Below are 24,347 nucleotides of genomic sequence, written 5' to 3'. Positions count from 1 at the left end.
CACTCATGCTCATTCTCTCTCTCTCAAATAAAGAAATCTTTAAAAAAAAAAAAGTCTAATAAAATAAAATGTATGCACTATTAGCACCATTATGTGTCATAATACTAAAAAACTGGAAAACACTGATCCATTATATGTTTTAAAACCTCCTTCACCAAATAATCAAATGTTTATTTAGTACCTTCTATTATGGGGCTTTAAGGCCCTGTATAAATCACAATGCTCACTGGGTTGCAAGCAATTTTGGATTCACTACTCAAACATCCAAGCTGACCATGAATGTTCTCTAAAGACTTGAGATACCTGATTTCCTGAGTATCTCTTTTTTCCCATGACACAGTCCTTGAGTCTCTCTAGTACACAGAATGTCATACCAATTTTTAAAAATCTCCGCAATCTATTCTGCAATTGTAAAAATGTATTAGTTAAAGAAGGTGGAGGAGACGGAGGAGGAACGAATGAAAAAAAGAAGGAAGGAAGGAAGGGAGGGAGAGAAGGACAGAAAGACTGTTCTATGTCCACACCACTAAATGGGTAGCAAGTAAGGGAAAATCAATGGCTCTTTCCCTTCCTTTTCTCTTTAAAAAAACTTTTTTTGTGTGTTTTAATTCCAGTATAGTTAACATACAGTGTTACATTCGCTGCAGATGTACTCCCTTCCTTTCCTTTTTTTTTTTTTTTTAAGATTTCATTTTTAAGTAATCTCTACACCCAACGAGGGACTCAAACTTACAACCCTGAGATAAAGAGTCGCATGCTCTACTGACTTAGCCAGCCAGGCAAGCCCTTTCTTTTTTCTTAAAATAAGATGATGAGTGGGGATCGTTAAAAAAAAAAAAAAAAAAAAATTGGTTGAATAACAATCTGCTTTCTCTGGCTCCATCAAAGATAAGGCCTATAGCAGTGACCAAGGTGCAAGACTTAATAACAAGGCATTTGATGCAACTTTTCTTTCCTGAAGTTACTATCAATCTTTTGTATTCACTAGCATTTCTCTATCTCCCTAAGTAACTCTTTCCCATCACCTACCACCTTATTTCCTTCCTTTCCTATTAAGGGTTTCACCCTAACAACCTCACTTCTTAAAACATATCTGTGCATTTTATTCCAAAAGATTTTGACTGGTAAAGTTAAATTTGAAAATGGTTAAAATCATGTTCCCATTTCTAGATTAACAGAGAGCTTGAATGACAGGAAATTGCTCTTCTCTTTCACCAGTCAGGTTCTGTTGAGTGCAATTCACGGAGACATCACTATGGAAACCACGGGGTGTAGCAGGAGGTAGTACCAGTGACTCAGCAGGTGTTACTTCCAAGTCAGTAGTACACAGTGCCCTGACAAGATGCCAAGCAAACACCATACTACGGCTGTTTCATTTTTTAAGTGGTATATACGTTGACACTGGGCTAAGGTGCAAATCAGACTTGAGATCAGCCAAAGCAGGAGCAGGAAAACCAGCAAGAGAAAGATCAGATTCAAATGATAAAAGAGAGAGAGAAAAAAAATAAACTTCCATGCTACTCCACTTTGTAAATCAGTGAATGTTGGCCTCAGTGACTGGAACTGATTACTCAGGACAGGCTGTAAGGGAAAGATGTACTTTCCTGCTAGGCTCATTCTTACTGCCTGTAAGTGTAAGATATTGCTAGATAATGAAATAGCTTTCCTACCTGTTTTTTTTTTTTCTCAATGAATTATAAACTGCTTAAAATTTGCAGTTTCGAATTTTGATTTAAAAAAAGATGGATCCCTGTTATTTCTGTAGTGGCTTGGCTAAATTTGACCAAAGCAAGGTTTCTCAACAACAGCACTGTTGATCATTTTGTACCAGATAATTCTTTGTTGTGGGGGGTGTTGTCTTACGCCTCGTAGGATGTTCAGCAGCATCCGTCCCTGGCTTCTACCTACTAGATGCTAGCAACAACCCCTCCCGACCAGGTGTAACAATAAAAAAAAGTCTCAGACATTGTCAAATGTCCCCAAAGGTACAAAACTGGCCCCAGTTGAGAACCACAGGGCTAAAAGTAAAAAGCCCTGCTTCACGGTAACTAGGAACTATAAAGCCAGACTCTTCTTAAACATTTTTAAGACAAAAAAAAAGTAAGTTTTTTATTAAACTCCTTAACTTCAATGACAGAGGATTAAGACTCATATCAGAAGTGATTCCCCTTCCCGGGATGCCTAGGTGCCTCAGTCAGTTAAGTATCCGCTTTCAGCTTAGGTCATGATCTCAAGGTCCTGGGATGGAGCCCTGTATGGGCTCCCTGCTCAGCGAGGAGCCTGCTTCTCCCTCTTCCTTTGCCCCTCCCCCCTGCTTGTGCTCACTCTCTCTCTCTTTTTGCCTCGCTTTCTATCAAATAAATAAATAAAATGTAAAAAAAAAAAAGTGATTCCACTTCCTGAATATTTGCAATATGTGCCAAGTGTTTGGGTTTTTTTAAAACATCATTTTATACTGCTTTTTAAAAAAGCCTATATGACATATTACTAAAAACTCCACCAAAAAGCTATTAGGAAAAACAAATTCAGTAAAGTTGCAGGATACAAAATCAACACAAAAAATCTGTTATGATTCAATACACTAATAATAAACCATTAGAAAGAGAAATCATGAAAGCAATCTCATATAATCTCAAAAAGAATAAATACCTAGGAATAAACTTAACCATGGAGGTGAAAGACCTGTACTCTGAAAACCATAAGACCTTGATGAAAGAAACTGAAGATGACACAAAGGAATGGAAAGCTACACCATGCTCATGGATTGAAAGAACCAATATTGTTAAAACATCCATATTTCTAAGAACAATCTATAGATTCAATGCAATCTCCATTAAACTTCCAACGGCATTTTTCATAGAACTAAAACAAATAATTCTCAAATTTGTATGGGACCACAAAAAACCCTAAATCGCCGAACTAATCCTGAGAAAGAAGGATGAAGCTAGGAGCATCATACTTCCTGATTTACAACTATGTTATAGAGCTATAGTAATTAAATTATAGTGTAGTATTGGCATAAAAAAACTGCACAGATCAATGGAACAGAACAGAGAACTCAGAAATAAAACCATGCATACATAGTCAAGTACTGATGACAAAGGAGCCAAGAATATACAGGGCAGAAAGAAACGGCGCTTCAATAAGTGGTGCTGGGAAACCTGGACAGCCACATGCAAAAGAATGAAAATAAACCACTATCTTAAATCATACACAATAATTAACTCAAAATACAATAAAGACTTGAATGTAAGAGCTGAAACCATAAAACTCCAAGAAGAAAACAGGCAGTAAGCTCATTGACATTGGTCTTGGCGATGACTTTTTGTATCTGACACCAAAAGCTTTTGAAAATAGTTAAGTGGGACTACATTAAGCTACTGCCCTGCAAAGGAAACCATCAACCAAACAAAAAGGCAAGCTACTGAATGAGACAAAATATTTACGAATCATATATTCGTAAAGGGTTAATATCCAAAAAATAAAAGGAACTCATTCAACTCATCAGCAAAAAACAATCCAATTAAAAAATGGGCAGGGGTGTCTGGGTGGCTCAGTCAGTTAAGCAGTCAACTCTTGATTTCGGCTCAGGTTGTGATCTCAGGGTGCTGGGATCAAACGATGTCAGGCTCTGCGCTCAGCAAGGAGTCTGTTTCAGGATTCTCTCTCTCCCTCTGCCCCTCCTGCCCCACTCTCTCTCTCATTCTCTCTCAAATAAATAAATCTTTTTTAAAAATGGGCAGAGAATCAGAATACATATTTTTCTGAAGAAGAGAAAGATGGCCAACAGGTACATGAAAAGGCGCTCAAATCACTAATCATTAGGGAAATGGAAATCAAAGCCACAAAGCGATATCACTTCACACCTTTTAGGATGGTTATTAGAAAGGGGAAAGAAGAAAAGAAAAGAAAAGAGAAAAGAAGGAAGGAAGGAAGGAAGAAAGGAGAGAGAGAAAGAAAGAAAGAAAGAAAGAAAGAAAGAAAGAAAGAAAGAAAGAAAGAAAGAAAGAAAAAGAAAGGGAGGGAGGGAAAGAGACGGAGGGAGAAGAGAGAGAAAGGAAAGGAAAGGAAAGGAAAGGAAAGGAAAGGAAAGGAAAGGAAAGGAAAGGAAAGGAAAGGAAAGGAAAGGAAAGGAAGGAAGAAAACACAAGTGTTGGCAAGGATGTGGAGAAAAGGGAAACCACTGTATACGTGTGGTGGGTATGTAAATTGGTACAGCCATTATGGAAAACCATATGGAGGTTCCACAAGAAATTAAAATAGAACTACCATATGATCCAGCAATCCCACTTCTGGATATATATTTAAAAGCACTGAAATCAGGATCTCAAAGAGGTATCTGCATTCTCACGTTCACTGAAGCATTATTCACAATAGCCAAGACAGGGAAGCAACTTTATTATCCATCAGCAGATGAAAGGATAAAAAAAACCACATACACTTACACAGTGTAATATTATTCAGCCATAAAAAAGAATTAAATCTTGCCATCTGCAACAAAATGGATGGACCTTGAGGGCATGTTGTGTGCCAGTCTCAGCCTATCAATAACCAATGTTGTGCCTGAACCAGCCCTTATGGTTCTTATTATAACTTCAAAATGCCTTCAGCAATAACTATCAGGAAACTTTATAAGAAAGGTTAATTACTTATGGTACCTAGAAATTACATGGCACATCTGTGGCTACACAGGGAGGTTGCGGATAGAGTGAAAAAGAAAGAGGGCATGCATGGCCCTAGGGTTCTGATTTTATTAAGGTTGAGGATGAGGGCCTAGGGTTTAGGCTCACTTTTTATTGGTGAATTATTTAAAGCAGAATAGAGGGAATTTAAAGTGTGGAAAGAGGGGGAAAAAAAAAACCAACCAAGAGGCCCAAGCGGTCACTTATCAAAACCAACCAAGATCTCTAAAATAAAGGAGACTGGTAGGGGAGAGGGGGTTGTGGCCTGACTATTTAGCTCTAAGGCTGGCAAGTGTCTATTCAACATAGCCATATTTGAAGTAGATGCCTCTTTGAGGGAGATGGCTCAGCGATCAAACCTTAAGTCATACACTTGCATTACAAAAAGAAAAGCCAAAGGGCTTATGCTACAGGGGAATTATGCTAAGTGAAATATATCAGACAGAGAAAGATAAATATCATGTGATCTTCTTCTATGGGGAATCTAAAACAAAAACAAACAAAAACGAACTCACAGATAGAGACAATAGACTGATGGCTGCCAGAGGCAGTTTGGTGGAGCCGCAGTTGAGGGAAATGCGTGAAGGTGGTCAAAAGGCACAAACTTCAGTTATAAAGTAAGTCGTCCTTGGGGATGTAATGTACAGCATGGTTACTCTAGCTATTAATACTGTACTGTGTATTTTAAAGTTGCTAAGATAATGGATCTTAAAACTTCTCGTTGCAAGAAAAAGAACTATAATTCTATGTATGTATGGCGATCATTTCACAGTGTGCACAAATACTGAATCGTACGTTATACATCTGAAACTAACGCTACATATCAATTACATCTCAAAAAAGGTTTATCCTATGCATTCATCTCATCATCTTTGAGTTGAGAACTCGGTGGCCATAAGTGATAATAAGCGCTGTGACCATTCAACTTCCATCACTCCCCTCCCTACTCCCTTTAAGTAAAAATGAAAAAGGATGAAGGCAAATCTCTAAACTTTCAAAAGTGGTCAGATGGTTTCTGGGTAGGCAAGAACCCTGAAATAGTATCTTTCCATCATTGAAAACCCTTGTCCATCCCCTTCGATAAGTAGAAAAATTTGTGATCCTCCTTCGTGTTTTATAAATTTGAAGAAAAAAACATAAAAAGAAATCAAGCAAAGGGGAAAACGTTTTTTTTACATTTCATTTATTTATTTATTTTAGAGAGAGAGTGCACAAGCAGGGGGAGAAGCAGAAGGAGAGGGAGAATCTCAAACAGACTCAGCGCAGAGTGCAGAGCCCAACATGCGGCTCGATTCCAGGACCCCAAAATCATGACCTGAGTCAAAACCAAGAGTGGGATTGCTTAACTAACTGGTGCCCCTGGGGCATTGTTTCTTAACAGCATGATTTGATATATACACTCTCATCCTCATCCCTTAAGAATCATGGTTGGGTCCTGTTTCAGTTATAGTGATTATTCCTCAATGAAACAATAAAATCAGAAAGGTATTTTGTAATATCTGTTTGGCCTAACTTTAAATATTTGACTCTATTTTTGGGTATGGATATATTTTCATGATTTGAATCAATTATTTCAATTAGTTGAATCAAACTGACGTGCTGCATGAATGACAAAAATAGCTTGCATATTTTCATAAAGGTAAATTTAAGCAGTTATGCCTCAGAGTTCAATGGCTCCAATTTAACCAACTTTTTATTTTATCAAATACATTTTTTGATGTTAGCACCATCAAAAATTGAGTTACATGTTTTTATTTATGCACCTGAACAATATACTTTTTAATATTTCAGGACAAAATATATTTTAAAAAGGCACTCTCCTTAAATAGAGACATTTTGCATTCTCAGGCTTATGGAGGACAAAGGAATGAGGAGAAAAGTGTTAAGTCATGAAAATATATAACTACAATCATCAGTAAATATTCCACCAGGAATGCAAGTGTGGGTTTTATTTATGTCAACAAACATTTAAAGAGCACCCACTATGTGCCAAGAGCTAAATGTTGAGCTTGGCTTCTTTCTCTGCCATTGGTCACTTCCAATTCCATGACAGTCAATATCACTTAGGACCAATATTTAAATAGCACTTTGCAAATGAATTACACTTTCACTTATATTAAGTTCCAGGTAAGTAAAAAATTAGCGTACTTATTGAATGATCTATATGTAGAAATATAAACAGATCCTAATTCATAATGACAACGGGTATGAAAGCGGGTAGCTGTGGCAGCCATGGAAATGTGCCCCTCAGGTCTCCTTCAAGAGAACTGGCAGTGGGGAGCACAGTCTACTAAGAACCCCAGCTGCAGCCCCAAACCCACCTCCAGGCTCCTGCCAACCCTACACTTTCCTCAGCTGTTGCCAGCCCAAGACTGGGCACAGTAGGGGTCCTAGTTCTGGCCCATCCCTGAGGGATTTAAGGAATTCTCTAATAGGCAACTTTGGCTGGAGGACTCCCCACTGGCTTGGTTAAAGCTTTCTTAGAACTGCACTGTCTCCTGAGGCTCCCTGTCACAGGTATCAAGCCTACGGTCCAGACAGAAGGCTCTCCCTGTGTACTTCTGCTCCCTGCCTTTTTATTTTTTAATTTTTTTGTCTCCCTGCCCTTTCACCTTCACAGACACTTCCTCTATTAAATCTCTTGCTTGTCTAACGCTGTCTTGGCATCTGTTTCTCAGAGAACCTGACTAGAACCTGGTACTAGGAGTAGAGCAAGAAAATAAGAGGTAAGATGGAGTTTGGAGACAGGCTCACTCACTGCCTGGCTGATAAAAATGGCTCCAGTCTGAGTGGCTCCACTGCTGAAGATTCCAGTGTGATGACCTAGGAAAATGTCCTGATGGGAGGAACTACCCTTGCAGGTGTGATGATTCAAGCATGTGAAAGAGACGAGGGCACAATGTCTCCAAGGACAGCAGAGTTGCTGATTATTAAGTTGTACTGGTGGTGCCTGGCAGAGGAATAATGAGAAACTGAGGGCCATTAATTAAAGGCTAACTGTGAGAATCAGAGACCAGACTCTGCTAGTTTACAAAGCAGCCCTTCCCTCCCGCAGTAAAGGTGCAGACGGAGCTGAGGAGCAGACACAGGATCTAATCATGAGAGTTGCACACCTCTGCAGACATTTAAATGCTCGGCCAGTGTAGTCTGTTTTGCTAAAGACAGGTCTCTGGTAGGGAAAAACTAGAACTCTGAAATATGATGTGGGAGAACTCCAAGGATATTCTGAGGATGTGGGCACTGCAAACCTCCCTGATTCCCTAGAGCTTGGAGAGGTGGTCCATCCCTTCTAGTAAGAGCTAGCATTTCTCCTGTATGGAAAGATACCACACAGGCTTCTTCTCAGCAAGGCAACAGGTAGGGAGCACTCCCTTGTCTATACTCTGGACTGCTGGGCCAATAATTAGAGTAAAATTCCAGCATTTCCTGGTTAGGGATATATTGACCCTGATAAGAAAAGAAACAGATTACACACCAAAAGAGCTGCAAGAATTGGTGTATCCTGGCAGGAGCCAAGGAAGTACTGCTGGGATGGAATTTCAAGGGGGAAGGGGCATAACCCTGAAAAAGGAAGAATTATTTGTCATAGGATTTGGCACCCTGGGAAGGACCCTAGGGAAAGGGGGACACTCACTGTTCGGATGGCTCCTAGAAGCCTGGAGAAAGTGATGGCCAATGTTGAGCAAAGTGGAAACACCTTGTTGCCCTGGCAGCCTGTAGAGGAAGAAATAGAGCTGAGGGAAGTTGGCATGATGGATGGATATATTAAGTAAGGCAGCAACCATCAGATTATGTGCAAGGGAAAGCCTAGGAGACACACCATTCACCAAGGTCAATAGGAATGTGCTGGTGAGAGGAGAACTAACATCACCAAAAAGTTCAGTGCTAGTTCTCTACAGCCCAGCGCTGATGATAGGAAAAGTAATCAGAGAGCTGAGCTCATTAAATTCCATGGTGATCATGCCCTTGCCCCCAAACATATACCAGTAAGAGAGGTCAAGTGGTGGCACTTAACCATTAGAAGCCACGAGGCAGTCATGACCAGCAAGGTTGGAGGGGCAGCCAAATAGTCTTAATCTGCAGGGAGTTTGGGAAATCATTAAAGCATGGTGTCCTTGAGGCAAATAGATGGATATCCAATAATGGTACTCTGACATCTACAGCCAGAAAAAGGCAAGAATGAAGGAAGCCGAGTGTAATCACAGTAAAAAGGCACAATCTCTTGCTCAGTTAGCAGACCTCAGAACTGCTGATTGCAGAGGTAGTTGGGTCCTTGGCGGGCGGGGGAGACTTGCAAAACCACAAGTATATGATATAATGGTTTCTCAAAAGGACCTATGGCCATTTACTTATTGTAACTGTGCACTGGGGAAAGAGGAATACCCAGATATTGCAAGGATTATAGGGGCCGAAGTCTGAGTTGACATTTTACTCCCAAGACCTGAGGAGTCATTATGACTCTATTAGAATGACAACTAATGGGGATCTTATAAATGGAGATCTAAAGTCTAATTTATAGTAGGTCTATTGAGTCCATGGACCTACCCGGTTGTCATTTCCTCAGTTCCCAAGTGTGTAATTAGAAATGATATAGTTGGAATAACTACCACATTGGGTCCTTGACCCATGAAATAAGAGCTGTGACAGGAAAAACAAGTAAGAAGCCTCTTAAATCCCACCTCTTCCCCCCAACCAAGACAGCAAATCAAAATCAATATTGCATTGGGGGTGGGTAGGATAGGGGAGATTGGTGCCACCATTAAGGACCTAAAAAGTATTGGGGGTGGGTGGACAGGAAAGGAGCAGATATGGTCTCACAGCTCCATCAAATCTGCCAGTCCGACCTCTGCACAAACCAGATGGATTATGGAGAATGACTGTTAACATACACCACTGCAAGCAGTCAAAAGAGTATGGCCGATCCCCGTTGCTCTGCTGGACACAGTACTGTTGCTAGAGCAGACGTGCTGGTAGGCCGGAGGTACACGGTATGCAGCTATTGATCTGGCAAATGTGTTTTCTACTCCAGCTAGAAAAGACGATCAGAAAGTTCACGCTCACACGGAATGAACAATATTCACTTAAATTTGCCCTCAGGCTACGAACTCTCCTGTACTCTCTCACAGTCCAGAGATCGAGGCTGACTGGACATCCCACAGAGCATTTATACATGACATTGATGACTTCCTGCTGACTGGACAGGACAAACAAGAGATGGCTGCCATGCGAGAAGCCCTGGTAAGATACACGTGGTCAGAAGGGTGAGAAATTAATCCTAACAAGGTTCAGCAATCTGTCATATTAGTGACTTTCTAGGGGTCCAGTGATCAGGGGCATACCACAAGATCTCTTCCAAAGTGTAACCGCTGCATTGGAAGGAAGCATTGTGCCTGGTAGACCCACTTGAGTTTTGTAGGCATCACATTTCACACCTAAGAATACCTACTGCTTTGGCTCATCTGCTGAGTAATACAGAAGGCTACAATCCTTGAGTGGAGCCCAGATCAGGAAATAGTTCTGTATCAGGTCTAGGCTAAGGTACAAGCAGCCCTGTGTGCTTGGGCCACAAGACCCAGTAGACTTTACAGTACAGGAAGCATCACTGGTGGAAAAAGATGCAGTGTGGAGTTTATGGTAAGTCCAGGCGGGAGAATCACAAGACCCTGGGATTCCAGAGCAAGGCCATGCTATCTGCAGTGGAAAATTATACCTTTTGAGAAGTAGCTTCTGGACTGTGACTGAGCTCTGGTAGACACAGAATGCTTGATGATGAGCACCAAATAACCATTTGTCCACAACTGCCCATTTTGAGATGAATTAGTAAGAACAGCCAAGATATAAAGTTATATGAACTCAGCAGCAGTCCGTCAGAAGAATGGTACATCTGAGAAAGAGCGTAAGCAGGACCAGAGGGCACGTATATGAGTAGGTAGCACAGACTTCCACATCTCCCACCACAACTGCATCAGTGTCATTCCTCCCACTTGCACCAAGAGCCCTGGGGGTAAACCAGCTAAAGAAGGTGGATAATGCCCAAGCTTAGTCTGCTGAGGGGTTGGCTTAGCTCAATATGTGGGAGGCACAAATGGACGATGGCTGCTTTAAAAAAAAACATAAAGGGATGGCCTTGAGAGACAGTGGTGAGGGAAAACCTTCCCAATGGATAGATCTATGAGCTATGTGCCTGGTTATCATTTTAGGTAGAAGGAGCCTTAGATGAGATTTCTGGGCAGCGGTCAATGGCTGGTCAGGGTATGGAAAGAAAAGGGCTAGAAGATCTGACAAGGAGGTCTGGAGTAGAGGTTTATGGATGGATATGAGGGAGTCAAGAGTATTTTGTATAACATGTTAATGTCCACCAAAAAAATCCACCACGAAAGAGGCACTAAAGCACCAACTAGAATAATTCCACTAGTTGACATTAGCCAACCTAGAAGAGGCACAAGGGGCACGTGGATGGAATGGCTTGTGGCAGAGATAGAGGCTATGAATGAGCTCAACAAATGAACCCCCACTTACCAAAGCTGATCTAGCTATTGTGTGCGTGACTGTCCAAACTGTTAGTGACAGAGACCAATGTTGTGTTGATATGGTACTATTTATTCCTTGAGGAGAACAAAAGACCATTCGGTGTCAACATGACTATACTGCTCTTTTTGATCCTAGAAGGGCCAGCAATTAATTTTCACGGAGATACCTATGCCAGTATTCCCAGATATCAGTCACAAAGTCTCAGCCAGCACCACTACCTGGGCGTTATCAGAATGCCTAATTCACAGGCATGAATCCCACTCAACACAGTATTCATCCAGGGAACCTACTTTCAAGCAAAGGAGGTAAGAAACTGGGCCCAAAGGACCCCACTGGTCATAGCACATACACAGTGCAGAAATACACAGTCTCACAGATTACTGGAATGGCCTGCTAATAACATAATGTAAGCACCAGCTCAGATACAATATGGTAAAATGATGGGGTACTGTCCTTCTGAATGCATTAAATTCACCAAATCACAAACCTTTGTGTCCAAGGACCAAGAGAGAAAAGGAATGGCTCCACCATTCCTAGCAACCCACGGCTTCCCATTCCTAAAACTCTGGGCTTTGCAGGGTTGGAAGAATTAGTTGCTAAAGGGGTACACACTCTTGCTAGAGAACACAGCACAAGTCCTGCTTCTCTTTAAGTTACGACTATCACCAAGGTACTTTGAACTTATGTCCAGGGAGTGGTCAGCCTCCTAACAGGAGTACTGACTTTGACCAGAGGCAGTTAGGGGGAGATGGGAGAAATACATGCAGAACACAATCCCTTTGGTGTCTGCTGATACTCCCTTGCTCCACTGCAACTGTTAATGGATATGAGTAGCAACCCCTGTCTGAGAAGGTTATCAAAGGTTCAGAGAAGATTACCAAAGGTTCAGACCCCTCAGGAATGAAGGTTTGGGTTATACTATGAGGTAAGCCACCAAAACTGGTGAAGGTGATAGCTGTGGATGAGGAAAATTTAAAAAGGTGAGTACTAGTTGTGGCCCTTCAGAGACAGGGGTTACTGACCATCCAAACTCCTTCTTCTAGAAGAGGTGCATGGAAAATCATGGAGGAGTTGCTCCCCAAACCTGCAAGAAATGCATCTGTGTGGCACAAGGGGTGCAGCTATAGAAATGCTCTGCTCAGAACTCCTTCAAGAACTGGCTGCAGGAAGTACAGCTGACGGAGTCCTAGCTGAGGGGTCCTACATACCACTACGGCATTCACTGTAAGGTCATGCTTCCCCACGGCTGCTCCCTGCCACTGACTGAGCACAGTGAGGGTACTAGCACTAGCCCATTCTTGAATATGGGACTCCTTTGACAAGCAACTTGGTTCCAGGACACCCTATCAGCTTGGCCCAACCTTAGAACCACACTACAGCCTGAGCCTCCTCCTACTCAGTCCTCCTTTCTTCCTGCTCACCTGTCACAGATGTCAAGCCTATAGTCCAGACAGAGGCTCTCCCTGCATACTCCCTGCTCCTGCCTCTTAATCCTTTACAGACGGTTCTTGCCAATGAATCTCTTGCACATATAATCCCATTTAGGTATCTGCTTCTTGAAGGACTCAAATTACACCAAAGCTCATGGTTTTGGATCAGTTTTTGCATATTTCTTTAAAACCACACCCAAACTAACAGCAGTATATGTGCAAAAGACAACTTGGCTCATCTTGCAAATCAAGTAAGTAAGGCCTGCAATAGATCATAGGAATTAAAAGACAGATGGTTGATCTCTTCTCAGCCTTATAAAAAATATGGTGAAATATCCAAGATATCCAAGAAAGCATAAATAATACAATGATCACACAGCTTAAGAAACGAACATTAGTAAGAGTTGAAGTCTCCTGTGTACCCCACCCTCTCTTCCTCCCACTCTCAATTTTTATCTTTATCATTCCTGTACATTTCTTTATATTTTTACTACAAATATATATATTCTTAACACATACATTTGTGTGTTTTTAAAATCTCTTCTTCCAGTTTTTTGTTTGTTTGTTTAAGTAGGCTCCGCACCCAGCATGGAGCTCAATGCAGGGCTTGAACCATGACTCTGAGATCAAGACCTGAGCTACAATTAAGAGTCAGATGCTTAACCAAATGAGCCACACAGGTGCCCCTAAAAATCTCTTATTTAAAATTTCCTAAAATTTGGGTTATATATACTCTAATAATAAAGTTTACTAAACTTTAATTAAAAAAAAAACCCAACATATGTCACACAGAACTATTTATGATTTAGTGAGATTGAAGAGAAATTAGCAGAAATCGATCAAAGTTACAATGCTGAGAAAAGGATGTTTTATTATCTTAACTTGACCATAAATTATAATTATTATTTATAAAAGTTATATAAATGCAAGCTGATCATCTTTAAAGTCTCAAAGACCCAAATACAAATAAAGCACAGAAAATTAATTGAATTGAAAAAAGTTCTGACATAATTCTTCCACATGTTATATGTAATCATAGGAAGAATCATTGCAATAATTACCCAAAGTAATATTAAAGGTAACAAAAAAGATGTTTGGTCTTAAATGTAAATTCAAATGTGTATCTACAATAATAGATCAAAGCGAAAGTGTATCTGCAATTTCTAACAGTAATAAACATGTTTGTAAATACTGTATTCTTCAATGAAATAAGAAAGTGGATCAAAGATAAAATGTTGGATAGTCTTATCAACCAGGCCACCTTTCAGGACAGTTTTCAGGGTAGTGTTCTAAACATGTAACTGAACTGTTTGTTATTATTCTAGAGTCAGTACTTTATTTGCGGAGTCTGCACATCAAAATGTAACCAATAATTATACATCAGGATTGGTAGGAATACCAAGTATTATTTCACAACTGCCACTATGTGTTTCTTCTTCTCTGACACAATTGACACAGATCCAGGCTTGCTATGTTTGAGACGATTCACCTCCCTAGAAATAAACAAAATATACAAAACATAAGCAAGTTTATGAGAAATCTCCTTGCCCAAAGAAAGCTTTCTTATAAAAACCACAGTCTTTTCTTTTGCTAGAAAACTCCTTATTGAGAAAAAAAAAAGTTTTCACAAGGAGACTGGGTAAAAAGTAGCTAGAAATCAACTTTTGTTAACTTATTTACAATTGCTTCTTCTCTCATCACGTAACAGTGTCCTATTCCAAAGAGAAGAACACTACCAGGAAAATGGTGGTGAGAGCTCTGCTTTAGATTCAAAATTCTATGATGAATAAAAATTTTTCTAACATGCTTCAAGAAATGGACGCTATCAGTTCTTCGCATTCTTTAACTTGGAAAATATATAATACCTCTTAACTCCAGCTTCTTTAGAAATCATTTTTAAAAACATTATTTGCAACAGTTTTGTTTAGTATGAGCAGAAATGTTTTCTTATTTTGATGGAATTCATTTTTACTGGTTGCCCTTTAAACATAATCTCAAAAAATAGGTAATGGAAGTTCTCATATAATCACTGCTTCCCCTTCATGGCAGTATTCAAAAACATCTCTACTGTATAATGGCACATAAACTATTCCCTCAGAAGGCTGGTTTTTGTTTATTTCCGGTGAGCTGAGAGGGGGAAGTTAGAAAAGGATACGGAGAGAGAATCAAATGCCCCAAATCATACTTTCGTCGGCGAGCTTCCTTCATGATGCGCTGTTCCTGGATCTGGCTGTAGATAGATTTTGGTAGATGTCGGTGACGAGCAATGCGTTTTATATGAGGATGATGTTGAAATTTCTCCTTCAACTTCTGGTTATAATCTTTGGCTGCTTTTTCTCGTGATGTAAGCTGGAAAAATGCATTTTGACATTTCAATGAATGGTTTGTTCTTTTTATTCATATAACAAAGCTAGGAAGAAGCACCCTTTCTCCCAAAAACTAAACTTGTAGGAAATGCAAGCAAAATTGCCAATGTAATTCTACCCTTTACAAGGTTATGTGAGTCATTATCTCTGCAAACACTGAATTTCCTTTTAGGCTATATGCCTCCAATGTAGATATATGCCACCAAGTTAAAATATCAGTGCTGACGGAGTAGGGATATGTGGACCACCAAACTAGACCGTCTCTGGGCATAAAAAACATAGAAAAAGCACCTAAATTAATCCTTCGACATTTTTCCATAAAAATAACTACTGAAACAGAAAACAAAAAGTGTTCAATTCTGTAATGACAAGGTTTTGTTTAACAAACGTTAAGGATGATATGATTTAGAGGAACTTAAATGATGAACTGAAACCTATGCATAGTGTAATACTTACCAATCATTAAGCCTAAAATAAAATTGCCTTTAATTACTGTTTATCATATCTTGATTTTCCTACTGGGGCTAAGTAGACAATAATTCGCACTTAAACTTTCCTTTTTAAACTCAGTATTTGTGGCTGATCTAAACACTCATGTTTGATAAGAAATGTCTCATGTTTCATATCAGAAAAACATCAAAAACAAAAACCAACCATAACCCCCAACCCAGAGAGAGCCAACCATGATAATATGAGTTATAGCTTCACCGAATCTTCTTTATAGTCTGAAGCTTTCTGTTTTTTTTTTTGAAGTTAGTGTTTCACTGTTTTGAAATTAGAAGACCTCAGAGGCACCGGCAGCCTTTGATGTGCCTGATTACTATCCCTTTAACAGAAGAAACAGGCACTCTCAGTCCAACCTTCTAGTCTCTACACCTCTCCTTATCTCAAGAAAAACACAAACAATCAAGAAGGCTCAAATATTATCAAACATCTTAATTAACACAGGCCTCTGAAGGTGCCTGTGACATGAAAAAAGTAAATCTCAATACAGCCTTGTCTATTTTGTTGCTAACTTATTTCTTTTTATCACAACTATGCCAGTTTGAGCAAAATCCTTAAAGTACTTCAAATAAATTCTTTATAATATAATGATAGCCACTAAATTAGAAACTAGTTTTATGACAATGAAAGAAAACGGGGTCTCTTACCACACCCAATTTTTCAGAAGCATTAGCTTTCCATAGACGAATATTCATTTCATCAGACCCACACATAATATATTTGCTGTCAGAGGTCCATTTTACACAAATAACATGTTGCATTCTCTTTGTGTGATAGACTTCCCTACAGAAGAGGAATTAATTTAAAATTAGGATTTTGATACAGATTTTCTTTAACCATTGCCCATCAAGTATCAGGATAGCATTTCTGAGTCTGAAGAGTATAAAAGGGGAATTCAAATTAATTTTAACATACTTTTATTGAACCAAACTAACAGGGCTTTATGCTAAGCCCTAGGGAGTTAAAAAAAATTCTTGCTCTCAGAGAAATTACAATCTAACAAGAAAAATAAATATAAAAAAACTAAGCAAAACCAGATGCCCAGGAAAGTTCACAAAATTACTGAAGGCATATAACACAAATAAAATATGCTGAAGCTAGAGTAATTTTTTAACAATAAGAAATAGACTGTCTCTTCCCTCCAAATCAATTCAGGTCAACAATCACTTTTTTTTTTTTTTCATTTTACTGGAAAATAAAACGGATGTAATAACATTCAAAGAGCACATCCTGATATATTGACCCTAATGTCTGATTTTGTTTCAGTCAAATTGTTTAAAGAGCTTACTTAAAGTGAGAGTTGATGATTTACATGTGTGAACAGAAAGGGAGGGCTATAGAAGTGTCTGATGAGTTAAGAATCATTTAATAAATGGAGATGTAAAATATCGTACCTATTTGGAAAGGCTGTGAAACATGCTAAGTGAATTCACAGAAGATACTATATTGGGAAAGTGTTAAGAAAAGCATTAAAAAACAAGTAAAAGACAAGGTCAGGAAAAATAAAAAGAGACTTTTGGAGAAATGAATTTTCCATATCTGGGTTAGATGATTCAAAATGCAGACTCGAGAGAAAGGAAACGAGCTTGGTCACTCTGCACAGTAAAAGAAACCCCACACATGATGACCTGATCAAAAAGAATTTGGACTTATAAAAAATATCTGAGATACATTTATAAAACTAGTCTTTTACACTGTTTCCAATGGATATGTTTTGAGCTCTTGAGTGAACCCGTAGAGAAACCCTAAGAAATTTATTTCTAAAAGGGGAAGGACGTTAGAAACAACATCCTATTAAAATAAAAAACTAGATGAGATAGATGCATTTTCTTCCCCCTCACAATGCTCTGCTTTCACAAGATTCATTTCTCATAATCTCTACCTATTTAAGTGGCCCTTCTTTTCTTTAGCAATATAATGAAATTCATTTATTTATTTAAAAAGATTTTATTTATTTGTTTGTCAGAGAGAGAGAGAAAGCACAAGCGGGGGAACAGTAGACAGAGGGAGAAGGAGGCCCTCCGCTGAGCTGGAGCCCGATGCGGAAATTGATCCCAGTACCCTGGGATCATACCTGAGCAGAAGGCAGACACTTAACCAACTGACCCACCCAATGAATTTAAATGCTAGGAAATTTGGGGTGCCTGGGTGGCTCAGTCGGTTAAGCGTCTGCCTTCGGCTCAGGTCATGATGTCAGGGTCGCAGGATGGAGCCCCGTGGCAGGCTCCCTGCTCGGTGGGAAGCCTGCTCCTCCCTCTCCCTCTGCACCTCCGCCTGCTTGTGCGTGCTCACACTCTCTCTTACAAATAAATTTTTAAAATCTTAAAAAAAAAAACGGTAGGAAATTCAATCAGGCTTTAACCATTAAAAATAATCTGTTGATATATGAAACCAGTCAAATCCAATGGTTAGTTCCTTAACCAAAACAGATCCTCCTTAATGGTAAACTATGCAGAGTTCTTAACTTCTAAATATGTTTATGCATGTTAAAGATTTACAAAGCTCACTAAAGTTATACCATTAGGAGATATATACATTCTAAAAACTTAAATTCTTCACTATACAGTCAAACTATCCATGTGAATACAAGTAATTTACTTGTTTGCTTGGTAAATATTGAATGAAATCCCAATAGAAGTCTAATCTCAAACACTGACTTACCTGTAGTTTTTAATAATCTATTAAAAATTTACTTTAAAAATACATTTTACCATTTTAAGGTCTTTCAAAGAAAAACATTTTAAACATAAAGATTACTCAAAAGGACTGGCTGCGCTATTTGATATTTGTAATGAACTAGAGCAGACCACAGAACAAGCCAGAACTACCTTTTAAGCAGATGAAGGCAAAGATCAGAGGAAATATGACTTATATTTAAACCCAACAACAAGTACCATATACCACCACTGTGATTACAAAATCTCTAAGTGTCATCAGGAGACAACTCCCTAGAAAAGGGGCATAAGAACTCCTTACTTCATACAACTTTCAATTACCTGAGCTTTTTAGATAGATCTGCATTTGGATGCCCACAATAGCTTTGGAATAACTCAGCTGCAGAGACCTTGAGATCATAGGTGCCCAAACGTTCTCAATTCTCTTATTCTTCTTTCTTCTTTCCCCATTCTTTGTGTCTGCTCATGCATCATGTTAGGAAAATATTGTGCTACTACCTTTGGCGGTTCTGGTTCAAAGAAAATAATTGAAGGGCACATTCCCCTGATTCTTAGTATCTTCCAGGAATGTGAGAAGAATGCAAACTACCAGCCCTGCTGTGGGCGTGACTGAATAACCCCAACAAACCATTCATCACAGTTTGGAGAGTATCAAGTAAGTTGTAAAGGAGGCAACAGCCATATGAGAACGAACACTGAGAGTTCTACATGGAGAAGATGGAATGAAGATCAAAGTCATCAGAATACTCCAGTCAGTACACTTTTGAGTCAAGCACCTTTTTAATCAGATACACAATGATGACGACAATGGCATGCTGATAATCAATGATACAAGAAGGGTTAGGAATCAGTATGGCTCACTCAAATTAGAGGGTAGAAAGATGCAACTACCACAAGAAAAATACCAAAATGGCAAACAAAAGCAGGTTGACTATGACCAAACAAGGTATGGATGAGTTGCCTGACTCTCAGGATGCACTGTTTGAAAGATCTTTTGTTTCTGAAACAGGGCTGGGACGAGGGTGAAGAAACTGAGGTACAGACACAGGGTTGGCACCTGTACAACCCTGACAACAATGAGGAACTCCTTGAAATTCTGCACCCAAGGCCCCTGACTTAGATACACCCTAGTTCTGACCCTGCTGGAACAGAATGATGGTGAGTCAGGAGAAGGACACGACATGCCTTTGAAAATGAACATCACTCTTTCAAAAGACTCAAAAAGCTTCAGCACTATAAAAGCTAGGCTCTTTATCAGTAAAAGCAGTAACCAAAATTCTCATCACTGCATTAAAATGGTGAGATTTCTCCAGCTTGTTATAGTTACAACACCAAATGAATGTTCTCTAGATTTTTTTTTTTTAAGGGAAGGAAGGGTCCCAGAACAACTCTCTGCTACCATCAATCTTTAGGAAGCTGGGTACACTGCTTTACAGCTCCACACCGCTGTCCTCCAGCACAGATCATCACCCCCAACCCTCATTATACATGTTTTCTGTTCTTTCCTCTCCCAGATTGCACTCACTCCTCTCCTTACCTTTCCTATCTCCAATTATATTGTTACCTTTCACCAAGTCCATCTTCCCCCATTGAGCTTTAATTACACGAAGCAAGAAGAGTACGACACTCAATCAAGTATATGTATTCATGTATATGCATATATATATTGTGTATATGTATTTATATGGTACTTTAGAGAGACCATTTAGATTATTCTTTTTAAATTTTAACGTCAATACTATTACTGTATTAAAATGGAGCTAGTCATATCTTCAAGTGTGAGCAACACCACTATAATACTTTATCATTAAAAAAAAATTATTTTAAGTAATCTCTACACCCAACGTGGGGCTTGAATTCATGACCCTGAGATCAAGGGTCGCATGCTCTACTGACTGAGCCAGCTGGGTGCCCTAGTTATCATTCTTTTTTACAGGGAAACTTCTTCCAACTTACTTGGTTTTGCTCTGAATATGCTTCCAGGAACAATAAAAACCATTACTAAGGAACAACAAGAATGTGCATGAAAGTGCTCTGTAAACACACTATACAAGCAGCGATTATCTTACACAGGAGTTAGGTTTTGAAGTCAGCCCGTAAAGCAAAAAACCAAGTGCAGTCAAAACTATCCTTAAAACCTTAAAACGCTATAGTTTTTTATAATCTAACTCAATACAGCAATATGTAATACAGTATAGATGTATAAATATATACATTCAATAACACGTAATATGTAGTAAAGGGCCAAGCTGTACAAAATAACACATATCTTAACACTAGAGTCACACGCGATATGCTTACAGAACAAGAGACAAATGGGAGTAAAGGTCAGCTGAGTATCATATTTCCCACCTCTTGGTCATTCCAGGACATATACCTACTAAGTGGGATGGAGGAAGAATGAGCCTGACAATTTTAAACTGCTTTTTTTCCTCTTTTTTATTTTTGCTTGAGTGTATAAGAACTGAATTTGAATAAGAAAAAAAAAAGGCACTGTTGTTATTGAGGGAAACTATATGAAGGAAAACTTCTCTAAGTTCTTAACAAATCAAAATTTTTTAAAAGTTTATTATATTTTAGAGCAATGAAAATATTATCATGATGAAAATATGTCATTATACATTTGTTCAAACCCACAAATGTAGAACACAAAGAGTGAACCGTAAAGGTAAATTATGGATTTAAGGTGATTAAGACGTGTCAATGCAGGTTTATCCTTACTAACAAACACACTATTCTGGTGAATGATGCTGATAATGCGTGGAGGGGTGATGGCTCTGCATGTGTTGGGGCAGAGACTATATAACAAATCTCTGGGGGCGCCTGGGTGGCTCAGTTGGTTAAGCATCTGCCTTCGGCTCAGGTCATGATCCCAGGGTTCTGGGATCCGGCTCCACATCAGGCTCCCTGCTCAGCAGGGAGTCTGCTTCTCCTTCTCCCTCTGCCGCTACCCCTGCTTGTGCTCTCTCGCGCTCTCTCAAATAAATAAAATCTTAAAAAAAAAATCTCTGTACCTTCCTCTCAATTTTGTTGTAAACCATAAAGTGCTCTAAAAGGAATTAAGTCTTAAAAAAAAAAAGTGTAGTCTAAGACACTTAAAAACAACTCTGAAATAAAGGCTTTCACCTTAAGGCAAACACTAAGATTTCATATCAAGAAATTATATAAAGGTAATATCCTATTTAGTGAAAGAAACTGCCCAGTAGGCTGATGTTCTGCCCAGATGACACAGTGGAAGTTGGTATCCTAAGTCACAATACCTAGATGTGAGTCCCACCATATACACATAACCAAATAGGTAACCTTTCAAAAAAGGTAAATGATGATCAAGACAAGAAAACATCAAATGAGAACAAATAGTTTGCTGGTAGTCACATACCTGCTTCTACTTTTGTCCACAGGAAAGATACGAATAGATTTATCAAAACTAGCAGACACAAACTCTTTCCCAGTGGGAGAATAGTCCACATCAAGTACCGCAGATACATGATCCATATGTACCATTACAGGAGTGTCCAGTGCACGCATATCAAAAGTATACAAGCTGTAAAAGAATGATTATTCCACACAAATTTCTATAAAGAAACATATGCAGTATAAAGAGACATTAGGGAAATTAAGACCATTAGCTAAAAGCATTTCTTTCACATGTGGACTATGACAATGGACTTGCAGTCATAAATATATAGGTTTTTACACAGCAGGTAAGGGACAGAGAAAAATATTACCAGTTTTTATTCCTTAAGATTAAACTTAACACACTTTCATCCTCATAAACCTAAATCGCATTGTAGAAAATGTGAAACTTTCAAAAAAAGTACAGAGAACAAAACTTACCTTTAATTCCCCACCAAAGGAACAACAGTTAGTGCAGTATAATTACTTCTAATCTTTTCACTATGCTAATATTTAAATATATACTTTTAACAAAATTGGTAATACTGTATAAAGTTCTGTATTCTGATACTTCATGTAGCATATTATAAACATTTATGGTTGCATATTTAAATGAGTTAAATAACTTATAAATTATTTAAAACTTAAATATACTTATACTTTATTAATAAAAAATTTCCAACTTTCAATTTTAAATAATTCTTAAATTCCAGTATTTGAATTTTTGAAATTCAATCTTTAACTGAATGGGACAAATTCAATTAAATCTGGACAAATTCTTACAAGTAAATTACAAAGTCCAAAAGCATGAGAACTTTTAAGGTTTCTGAGTTGACTCATTTCCAACAAAGTTCCACTCCTGTCAGTGATATATAAAAGTGACTATGGCTTTTCAAAGGGTCTACTAAAATTAGAAAACTATATTTTGTGCACAGCTGGTAAAACAAAAAAATGAGTTCATGATTTTCAAGATTTAAAAATTCTTAATTAACAGAAGAATAATGCTTCAAATGAACCATGTGCACAATGAACAACAGTAACACAGCATTACTATAAACAAGTTCCTAACATTAAAACACTTCAAAATGCTACAATTACTGAGCAATAGTTTGAGGAGAAACAGGGTATCTACATAATTTCAAAGTATCTCTCCAAAGACTAGTGTTAATTACAAAAGGAAAAAAATAGTGACTTCACAGTGAGAAACTTGGCAGATAGCACATAACTAAGTGATCAAGGTTAACACCACCAGTAATAAGACAAAGTGACATCACGTATCCCTGAAGTGATGACCCAAGAAGGGCATATCGGTTTTGTGGTATTCTTGAAAAAAATGCATAATCTCAATCTAATAATGAGAAAATATCAGGTTAGCCCAAATTAAGGGCAGTCTACAAGATAAACTAACAAATCCTTTTCAAAAGTACTAAGGTCATGAAAGACAAGGGAAGAGTAAGTAAGGAACAGTCACAGACTGAGCAGACTAAGGAGACATGACAATTAAATGCAACATGGGATCCTGTGTTGGATTCTAGAACGGACAAAGAACATTAATGGAAAGGCTGGTGATGAAATAAAGTCTGTGGTTTGGTTAACCAATGCTAAATGTATTGTACTCTTGTTTTTGCTAACTGAACTATGGTTACATAAGATGTTAACTTTAGGGGAATCCACTGGCTGACAAATACAATTTTTGCATCTTTTCAATAAACCTAAAATTATTTCAAAATAAATTGTTTAAAAAATTCACCTAACACTTAAAAAAGAATATTTTTTAACATCATTACTATGAAAAATCATTCATGGTATTGGTAAAATATCCCAAATAACATAAAACTCTCAAGAGAAAAGTCTGTTGTTTTGTTTTGTTTTTTAATCTCTCCACATACCACAGGATGGTCAGCCAATGTCATCCTGATCTTTGAGGTTAAATTTCTGAGTTGACAATCGCTTTATATTCCTCTTTATATTCCTCCTGCTTTATATTCCTTTAGAGCAGTAGTCCTCAACCAGGTTTGCTTTTGTTTAACACATTCTGATTTTTTTAGTAAATTGTTAATCTCGACACAAGAAAAAGGTTAAGAACTTATTCAAAATCTAAGCAAATGAACCCATTTGAAAAGAAAATGTTTACATAAACAAAGTTTCGAGTTATAGGAGTCTTTAGGGATCATCTATTTCAACCCTATTATCTTACAGATGATGAAACTATGGCACAGAGTTCATTTACATGTCTAGTCCAAATTTCTACAGTGGTTACTGGGTGGGTCTAGACTTAAACCTGGGTTTTGAATTCAGAATGATTATATTATTTGGTGGGCAATAAAAGAAAGAAAATATTAAAAAATATAGAGTACACCAAGGCAAGATCACTTTCAGGTAAGAGCAAATTACAGCATTTTCTTACAAGGGATGTGCTCTTTGTTTCAGGTGCCTATGAAATTCTTCCGAAGGCAAGAACTGAGAAATTCCAGATACTCTGTATAAAAGTGTCTTGCAAAAATAGCTAATTAGAACAAACTTTAGAAACTTTAATAAGGTTGGTCAGCAAAACATTATTTTATTTCCTTTAACTGGAATAAGGCCATTTAATTTCAAAATGTTGATAAAGACTAAAAGGCCTTCAATTAATTTGGTTTGATCTTACCATACAATGAGAATCCAAATGAGCATAGTACGGAAAGTCATAATGTTTTTAGTTGGTACCACTAAAACATCATGTAATAAATCCTATTTCTGAGCTAATTAATGTTTTCATAAATA

General features: G+C 38.2%; 2 protein-coding genes across 2 annotated transcripts in view; both read right to left on the bottom strand.

The window, feature by feature from the left end:
* Positions 1 to 13,411, bottom strand: part of RIMS2 (regulating synaptic membrane exocytosis 2) — a 626,259-nt gene extending 612,848 nt beyond the window's left edge. Inside the window, exon 1 of the mRNA XM_057307663.1 lies at positions 8,317 to 13,411. The gene's annotated coding sequence lies outside the window, so the exon portion shown is untranslated. The remainder of the gene's footprint in view (positions 1 to 8,316) is intronic.
* Positions 13,412 to 13,491: 80 nt separating this feature from the next.
* Positions 13,492 to 24,347, bottom strand: part of DCAF13 (DDB1 and CUL4 associated factor 13) — a 28,113-nt gene continuing 17,257 nt past the window's right edge. The window contains exons 8-11 of the mRNA XM_026495593.4: positions 21,568 to 21,732; positions 16,161 to 16,296; positions 14,829 to 14,992; positions 13,492 to 14,136 (exon numbers count right to left, since the gene is read on the bottom strand). Of these exons, the coding sequence (XP_026351378.1) occupies positions 14,049 to 14,136; positions 14,829 to 14,992; positions 16,161 to 16,296; positions 21,568 to 21,732 (553 nt within the window). The 3' untranslated portion in view covers positions 13,492 to 14,048. The remainder of the gene's footprint in view (positions 14,137 to 14,828; positions 14,993 to 16,160; positions 16,297 to 21,567; positions 21,733 to 24,347) is intronic.

This window comes from Ursus arctos, unplaced genomic scaffold (genome assembly GCF_023065955.2).
Source record: "Ursus arctos isolate Adak ecotype North America unplaced genomic scaffold, UrsArc2.0 scaffold_6, whole genome shotgun sequence".
NCBI lineage: Eukaryota > Metazoa > Chordata > Mammalia > Carnivora > Ursidae > Ursus > Ursus arctos.
The sequence above is the reverse complement of the archived record's forward strand: the minus strand, read 5'-3'. Positions and strand labels throughout refer to the sequence as shown.